Source organism: Aptenodytes forsteri, unplaced genomic scaffold (assembly GCF_000699145.1).
Source record: "Aptenodytes forsteri isolate BGI_AS27 unplaced genomic scaffold, ASM69914v1 Scaffold56, whole genome shotgun sequence".
Taxonomy (NCBI): Eukaryota; Metazoa; Chordata; class Aves; order Sphenisciformes; family Spheniscidae; genus Aptenodytes; species Aptenodytes forsteri.
Window position 1 is genome coordinate 1,176,877 of NW_008796213.1, and position 8,461 is coordinate 1,185,337.

General features: G+C 43.3%; 1 protein-coding gene across 2 annotated transcripts; it reads left to right on the forward strand.

The window, feature by feature from the left end:
- The first annotated feature begins 234 nt into the window (after positions 1 to 234).
- ETFBKMT (electron transfer flavoprotein beta subunit lysine methyltransferase) lies at positions 235 to 8,107 on the forward strand. 2 transcript variants are annotated; one of them, XM_019474407.1, is made up of 4 exons: positions 235 to 1,018; positions 2,751 to 3,202; positions 6,327 to 6,457; positions 7,189 to 8,107. In XM_019474407.1, the coding sequence occupies exons 2-4, from the start codon at positions 2,883 to 2,885 to the stop codon at positions 7,545 to 7,547; spliced, it is 810 nt and encodes a 269-aa protein (XP_019329952.1). In that variant the 5' UTR covers positions 235 to 1,018; positions 2,751 to 2,882; the 3' UTR covers positions 7,548 to 8,107. The 2 variants fall into 2 exon arrangements, with proteins under 2 accessions (XP_019329952.1, XP_009286606.1); XM_009288331.2 differs by having other exon boundaries at positions 238 to 1,018; positions 7,183 to 8,107.
- The last annotated feature ends 354 nt before the right edge of the window (positions 8,108 to 8,461 follow it).

Below are 8,461 nucleotides of genomic sequence, written 5' to 3' on the forward strand. Positions count from 1 at the left end.
CTCTCAAAAAAAAAAAAAAAAAAAAGCTTAAATCGCACAGGAATTGGTTTTTGTTTTTGTTTTGTTTTTTAGTGGATTTTGCTTGGTTTTGGTTTTGTCCCCTTTTGCAAGTTCTACTCACCCACTGATTTTATTCCCAATAAGATGGGAAGGCTGGGAGTGTCAAACGCGAGGATGTATATCCTGACGCCTTCCTGCGCTAAATGCTTACGCTCGGTTTGGCATTTTGAGCACAGAGCTCTTGGCAGATATTTCTCTACAGGCAATTGATTTAAAGAGAGTAACCATCATGACAGGCAACGCAAAATACACGCTACTGAATCTCAGCCCTGCTGATTTGCAGCAATTCATGGGGAAAAAAACAGCATACAGCATTAGCTGGCAAGATTTATATCTCTGATTGATTTCAGTTAACTTCATGCTTCCCTTAGGCAGATGGGGATTATATAGCTCTGCCTTTGAGGAGGAAGGCATTTGTTAATTACGTTCATTAATTACATGGACTCTGCCGAATGGCATTCTCAAATGTGGAAAAATGCAAAACGTTCAGTCACCTTTATTTGTTTGTGGTAAAGATACAAAGCCTTTCGCCAATGATTTAAGCAAAGACTTAACTAGGCTATCAGCCTAAATAGCAAAGTCTTACCGGAGGGAAGCTCACAGCTTAACATTTTAGTAAGCGATCAAACTAAACCCAGTACCTAAAGCGGAGGCCAGCACACAACAAAAATGCTGCTGAACACATATGAACTTCTACTAAACCTACAGACAAATAAAGAAAACCTGAAGTCATTAAATAGGAAGTGTTAAGACTTTGTTTTATTAGCATATTTTTCCTCTTGTCCCTTTGTCTTGTTTTTTTAAGGGCAACCTGCACAGCTCTCGATGGCAAAGCTGGCCACAATTCTTCTGTTGTGAAAAATTGGCAGGGGTGGGCTGAAGTTGATTTTCTTCATGCATCGTTCTGCCTTTTCTTGAAAACCGCTGCGGAAGAGAGAAAACAATCGCAAAACAGAGAGTGAGTTTCTCGTGTGTCTGTTCGTACTTGCAGTCTCTTGCTGTTGTGGAAGCACAGGCCTTAAATGCTTCTCTGGTCATCAGCTTAGGGGGAGGTTCAAAAGCTGTGCCCTGAAGCATGAAAGTCCAAGCTATTGAAAAGAAATTAGAGAGCAAGGTGAGGAAGGAAAAAAGATATGGAAATAGTAAAGGATGGATGAAGGAGGAGACCTGAGCAGGAAGGCAGGAAAACGGTTGCTCTCTCTTCCGGCCACCGCTTGGTGAGGATACTCGCAGGATCAGCGTAAGGAAGATCCAGGGTCTGCAAGAGATGGTGGAAGAGGAGAGTATGGTGATGAAGTGCTGAGAGGCGGCTCTTCTTCATTTGCCTCTCAGCCGAGTGCCGTGGCTCTCCACTCCCCATTCTCCTGATTCTTAAATGAGTCTAAACTCTGATGTACCAATCTTCCATTCTCATTTTCTTCACTGCTTGTGACCTGAAAACTGGCCTCGAGTGATGTCAGAAGGCCTTTGAGAGTGAGCTCATCTAGTCTGAATGTCTCACCTTTTAAAAACTTAGGGTTTTTTTAATGTGTTGGATGCAGTTTCTCTCTCTTTAGACAGCTTGGAGCACGTTTATATAGTTTCTCACAGGGAGTAGGCTACAGTGATGGAGGCCTACTTTCTTCTACAGCTGAGAGCATCCACATGAGACTGTTGCACCATAAGACTAACCGATCCTTTAAAATACAGACTGAAGTGCAAGAAACTGGGAGTATTCTGATTAAGATCAGTTCTTGGGGATTTTTTTTTTTTTTTTTTTTCATTTTGGCTACAGTGATGGAGGCCTACTTTCTTCTACAGCTGAGAGCATCCACATGAGACTGTTGCACCATAAGACTAACCGATCCCCTTTAAAATAGACTGAAGTGCAAGAAACTGGGAGTATTCTGATTAAGATCAGTTCTTGGGGATTTTTTTTTTTTTTTTTCATTTTGGAGCTGGCAGCCTGACAAATCTGAGGGAGAAAGAGGAAAGTCTTTTGAGGAAATCCTTTAATTGCTTGACTTTAAAAAGATGCTTTCACATAAAAGACTCATCACCATTATAAAACTTGTGATTAATGGCATCTCTCAAGCAACCTACTGATAACCTTTGCTATGTCCATAGGACCTGCAATGCCAGAGCCCTACTGCAGGAGCTGGCAGCCTGACAAATCTGAGGGAGAAAGAGGAAAGTCTTTTGAGGAAATCCTTTAATTGCTTGACTTTAAAAAGATGCTTTCACATAAAAGACTCATCACCATTATAAAACTTGTGATTAATGGCATCTCTCAAGCAACCTACTGATAACCTTTGCTATGTCCATAGGACCTGCAATGCCAGAGCCCTACTGCAACTCTTAGGATTCAGTGGAAGAACCTTAAACGGGAGCAGCTTGCTGTGTGTATATCTTCAAGGCAGAGGGAGGGAGATGTTAAAAGGCTGCACATTTAGTTTTTAGCTCTATCAGCTGTCCCGCTAACTGGTTGTTTCTCACGGGATATGTTTCTAGCACTCTCCTGAATGGGCCTCTTGATAGCTTCTTCCTTAAATACTACTTCTGTCAGACTTCAAAGGCTCTTTGGGCAGGTGCAAGGCACGCATTCATGGTCACACAACAGCACGTCGACCTCCTCTTCCTAAAGCCCTGGTGGTGCATAGACTTCAAGCCACTGAAGAAACATCACTTACATAGCATTGTTCTCCTTTCAGGAATTGTCATCCATCACTATGAAAACCAACGTCCTGTGAGTTTGTTTCAAGCTTTCTGCCTCATCACCTGCTGTGCTCATCAGATAAGCTGTGCTCCAAGCTCTCCTGGGGAGGGTTTGTCCTTGGGGAGACATGGCCTTCCGCAGCTGGAAGCGGCTCTTCCTTGTGGGCAGGCAGAACACCTTTGCCAAGGCTTGGAGGAGCAGGAGGGGAGGCCCCTCTCTGCGCTGGAAACGCTGCTGCCATTGGAGCGCCGGCAAGTCTCTGGACCCCGAGGTGAAAGCATTTTTGGAGGAGAACACGGAGGTCACCAGCAGCGGGCACCTCACGCCAGAGATACGACTGCGCCTCCTCACCCCTCGCTGCAGGTTCTGGAGGGAAAAACCTGACCTGTGGCCTTATGGGGACCCGTTCTGGGCAATTTACTGGCCAGGAGGCCAAGCCCTCTCCAGGTACACAGCATGCATCACCGAAGTTGATAAGTCCAGTCTGCTGTGGGCCAGGATGTCAGACCTGGCTCTGCTTGTAGTGATTCCTAGCGATGTGCATTTGCCTTGCATGAGAGCGCATTATCTGTACTCCTCTCTCCTTACACAGGAGAGAGACAATCTCTGCTGGTTGGCAGTGAAGTTTCAGCACCTGCTGCACGTAGAATAACTTACGACTCTTAAGTTGAAATCTGTTGTCTTCAGTGGCGATGCACGTGTTGACGACGGGGCTGAATTTGGGTCTGTGGAAGGGCTGTGCAGTTGCCATCAAAACTTAGCGAGGTGTTTAATTCTGTTACTCATTGTCGCTCCAAACAGGAGGACTGCTATGTTGTCGTAACACATGGGGATTTTTTTTGTAGGAGACAGACAGGAGCGTGGATGTGTGTCTGGTCTGTTGAGAAAATAGGTTTATGCTGATGGACTTGGAGTGCTGGTTGGCCTGAATCACTCTCCTCATTTAGGATTTCAGCAGCCTTATTGTCAAGCCTTATTGTGCCTGTCTTTTAGTCACATCAGAAGCCACATTTTGATTTTGGCCACTTACTGTCAAAGTGTCTTTAATGTTCCTGACTCCCAGGAACTAGTTAGAGTTCTTTTATTCTCTAAAAGCAAATCTCTCACCTTGACCAGCAGAAAAAATTAATAATTTTTACAGCAAAGAACAAGCTGTCAGACATTCCCCACATAGATGAAAGGGAAGGATCTGAATTGGGGCTTTGCTGTTTTTCTGCAAGAAAGCATAAATAGGAAGGTGTTTTGACTAGGAAAAAGATGAGTTACAGTTAAATTGCGAGTTGATTAGCCTGCCGTGTAGATGAACTAGAGTGCTCCTAAACATTGTGTAATTAAATTAGGTAAGGTAATCTCTACATTTTGTTACTGTACGATTCATATGCCCAGATGTTTGGGTAGCAATAATAATTATCTGGCATTTCACCACTTTATTGACTTATTGTTTATGCACTTGTTTTGATGTATTGGGAATATCAGAAATTAGCTGCATAATCTGGAAAAGTAAAAAGAAAAAGGGAGCACGAAAACATGCTGCTTCCGTAACTGTGTTCGTTTCACAGTTGGCATTTCCACAACATCAGGAGTCTCCTATTTCAAGCTATTCCTCTTGGTGTAACCTAAGATAGCTCCTTAACCCAGCATAGCAGACAGCAGTCTCCAACAGCAGCGTAATGCACTGTGTGCGTGCCAGGGGATGCAGTTGGTTCCAGCTGTCCTAAGTCACCACAATCATTAGTGGTAACTTGAGAACCACTCGGCTGGGAACAAGGCACTTGCAGCTTTAGGCCAGATCACGCTCTACACAAGTTACTGCTGGAAAGTCACTGCAAATCCAAGCACAAATTCCCCCCCCCCCCCCCCCCCCCCCCAAAATTCCCCCCCCCCCCGAAAGGGGAAACAGAGCACTTTCTGTGGAGGTCCCATCCCTGTCCTCCACCCTGTTGGTAAACTATGGGCTGTCCACAGAGAAGTGAAGGCCGCAGGGGGAGTGTGGCCAGACCGCTGAGCTGCTGAGCCTCTGCACAAATGTCCGGCCTGGGTGCCCTCAGAAAAGCGAGCATCTGTCGATCTTCAAAGTAGCAAATAATGCTGCAACATTATGGTAATGGTGTAACAAAGCTGGGTGCCAGACCTTACAGGAGAAGGTGATTTTCATTAAAACTGAGCCAGTTTCAGTCGTTGGATTTATAACCACATACTCACAAGCACCAAGCTGTGCATGTCCAAGCTGTCTGGTAGGATTCCTTGTGGTGAAATGCAGGACAAGAGGCACGGGATGTCAGGTCCTCCTCATGTCTCCTGGGTTCCTGATCTGGGTATTTTGTATCTTCAGTCCTGGTCTTGACCTTCCTGCTGTGGTCTCTTAATGGCTTGAACTGTTCAGTTTGAGCGTAGGTTGTCTTTTGCTCTCCTGGTCTGGGCTCCTAGGAATCTCTATACAGATGTGCTGGGATCTAGGTGCCATTAACACTCTTATTAGGCCTCCTTCTGCCATTCCTGCTGGTGCTTCTAGGCCCAGGCATTTCCATCCATCCATTCCCCGTTTACACCAATCTTAACGTTTCCATTACAGTTCTCTGCATTGGAACTCACCTGCAGAAGCTGTGCTTACCAGCAGCCCTGCGTCAAGAGTCAGCCATCACCCTCCATGCCAGAAGACAACACAAATGTAGAATCCTCTCCTGTTTCTACTTGAACAGAAGTTATGGCAACTCGTAGTAAATTTATGGCAATTTGCAGTAATTTATGTCACCTAGGGCTCTTCCCCCTGTCACTTAGGGCCTTCCCCCTTGCAGAAGATTGAATTTCAAGGCAATTGTTAAAGTTCTGAACTGTCAGTAATGGCTATATGAGTCGTAGTGTTCAACAATAACTGCTGCTTGCTTTCTGTCAGTTCTTCTCCATTTCCAGTCTAGAGGTTTTTGCTTGCCGATTCCTCTTGGCAGGTGTCAGCAACTAGATGAAGATACTCTTTCTGCTCACTGCTGCTCTATTCTCATTTTCTTGTTGCTACTCAGGAACAACATTAAGCAGACTTAGAAGTATTTGCATCTGTGTCTGCATGGCTCAGGAACAGAAAGAGGAGACATTCCTCTTCTTCCAAGCAGTTGCATAAGCAGTGTTTTAGGGAAATGGGTATGCCTTGTCTGTCTTTTGACAGGCGCAATATTCACCGCAAATACATCTTCATGTTTCTTCAGTCAGATTGCTTTTAATTTCTACAAATCCTTACTTTCCAGTTTCTGATGACAAGCATTTTAGTCACCTTGTAGTTTGTGTCCATTTATTAGATAAGCTCACCTGTCAGAAGGAGCCGATTGAAATAAAATGTTGCCTACTTGGCTGGATTTCTTTTTGTTTGGGAGGTGGGGGAGAAGTAAGGGAGAAAGACCACGGTTCTTGATTTTTGTATCAGCAGAGACAAATAGGGAGCTACCAGCTGCACATGTGGAATAGTGTTTTTAAGATACCACGCTTCATTACATGTATGACAAGAACTCTTATGCAGTGTAATGCAAAACTGAGAAATTTGCATAATCTTGTTCATCACTTTAACAGTTTTTCTTTTCAGGTATATTTTAGATAATCCACACGTTGTTAAAGGACGATCGGTTTTGGATCTTGGAAGTGGATGTGGAGCAACAGCAATAGCTGCTGTGATGAGTGGTGCATCGCAAGTCCTTGCCAATGACATCGACCCTAGTAAGGCCTTTTTTTTTTCATCTCTGTAAAGATATTTATTAATTTTTAAAGCACATTTAACACAGACTCTTCTTTGCTCCGTTTGGGAGAAATTCAGGTTCCAGAGTTCTAAGAATGCTAAAAAGATGAATGGATTTTGCCAGTATTAGGAGCTGGGTTGTACCAGCCTCTCTTCCACTGAGAATATCTCCATAGCTCCTTAGAATGAACAAACAGCAAAGTTTCTATCAAGCGTTGCCTATACACCGTCATGGCTGGTTTGGAAGAGAACTCCAAGCGCAGGCGGCGAGTTGGCTTCTCTGTAGGACCATAGCATTTTCCTGCACTTCCATATGTTGGGGCCTAGATTTTGCCTTCTTCTTCCAGACTTTGTTTTCCCATAATTGACTTACGAATTCAATTTATTCGTAATTTAATTACTGATCGGTTAAGGAGGAAGTATATCCATAGATTAAGGCAGTCAGATATTCTGGTTTGATTCCGTGATTTGTTTCCCTTGGTATCCATTCCAGGAATAGTTCTTCTCTGTGTCATGGTGCAACGAGGATAAAATTCCATCACTTTCTGCCAGATTTTGACCCATAATGAAAACGGTGGAAGTCCCTAGATAGGATAAACAAAAATATTTAAGAGATGCAATTGAAAGATGTGTCAAGGAAATTTGTAAGGGGGCTGAATGTAGAATCCTGAAATGTAACTTTCATTTTAGTTTGACTTTTCTTCAGTTGCAGGAATGGCAATGATCTTGAACTGTGAACTGAACCACCTGAATCCCTTCCCCATCACCATTAAGAACATCATTAATTCAGAGGCCGGCAACTGGGACCTCATTGTTCTAGGAGACATGTTTTATGATGAACAGCTTGCTGACGGTCTGCATCACTGGCTGAGGAAATGCATCAGGATACAGCAAACTGAAGTGCTGATTGGTGACCCCGGCAGGCATCAGTTTTTAAGCCACAGCATTCACAGTCAGTTGCACAAAGTTATAGAATATTCACTTCCCGAGTATACTAGACAAGAAAACAATGGATTAACATCGAGTATCGTCTGGAGTTATCAGCCCTCAAATAGCTCAGAAAACTGTTGAAGCTGGCTTTCTAATGAATTTTGTCTCACTTGGTTGGCTTTTTTTTGAAGTATGTAAAATGATAATGGGAATTAAACACGGAACATATCTGTTGATGCAAAGTAGGTTACTGTACCTTCACTGTACTGATTTCAGTAGTGCTCACTGAGGCTTTCGCTCCATTTGAGGTAAAAACTACATGCAAACTGTATTCAAAGGGGCCTGCATTGAAGTGCAAATCCAAAAACAAGTTACATGCAAGAGTTTGCATGCTTGATGTTTTTCATGTATATTCATGTCTTGCTCCCTGACACTATTGTGAAATGTTTTGGACGTCCAGCATACTGCTGTGGGGAGAAGGCGGTGGCTGAAAGATTACTGCACTGCTTTCACAGACTTCTGCAGCTTATTTACAGAGAAAATTATTGCTGTCCTTCATAAAACTCTCCGCTAGATTATTAGCTCATACTATGCTCAACTTAAAGTGCCTTGCTCTTTTTCTGGCTATCTCTTCTGAATGTCAAAGTAACTAATTTGAATCTCCCCCTTCCCCTCTATAATAAAAATTTACTCTTCCTTGAAGCAGCCGGAGTGATTATTTAGGAGTTACACACAAATCTAAACTATGCTTCTTGAACTCTAGCCAAAGTAAAAGTTTTTAGTAAGTGGAAAGTGACTAAATAGTAATAGCTATAGGGTAACTTTATCCCCTAGAGAGTAGGGTCAAATGATCTACGTTCCCTAACTTGGCAGGGGTAAAAAAGGCAATCTGTCATCATGGGAAGCTGGTGAGAGATGAAGAAATCTTTTCTTCTGTCATGCTTCTGAACAGAAGGTAACTAAATAAAAACTGGGAATAAAAGTCAGATATAAATATTTTTCTCTTCGCTTGAGGGGATGCTGGACAACAAGCTCCAGAATCATTTTCAGCTACA

Bases quoted from the DNA above. Each gene is read 5' to 3' on its own strand.
- ETFBKMT (XM_009288331.2), top strand. From the start codon at position 2,883: ATGGCCTTCCGCAGCTGGAAGCGGCTCTTCCTTGTGGGCAGGCAGAAC. The intron at 3,203-6,326 runs GTACACAGCATG...TTTTCTTTTCAG, and splicing joins GGAGGCCAAGCCCTCTCCAG to GTATATTTTAGATAATCCAC. The intron at 6,458-7,182 runs GTAAGGCCTTTT...ACTTTTCTTCAG, and splicing joins TGCCAATGACATCGACCCTA to TTGCAGGAATGGCAATGATC.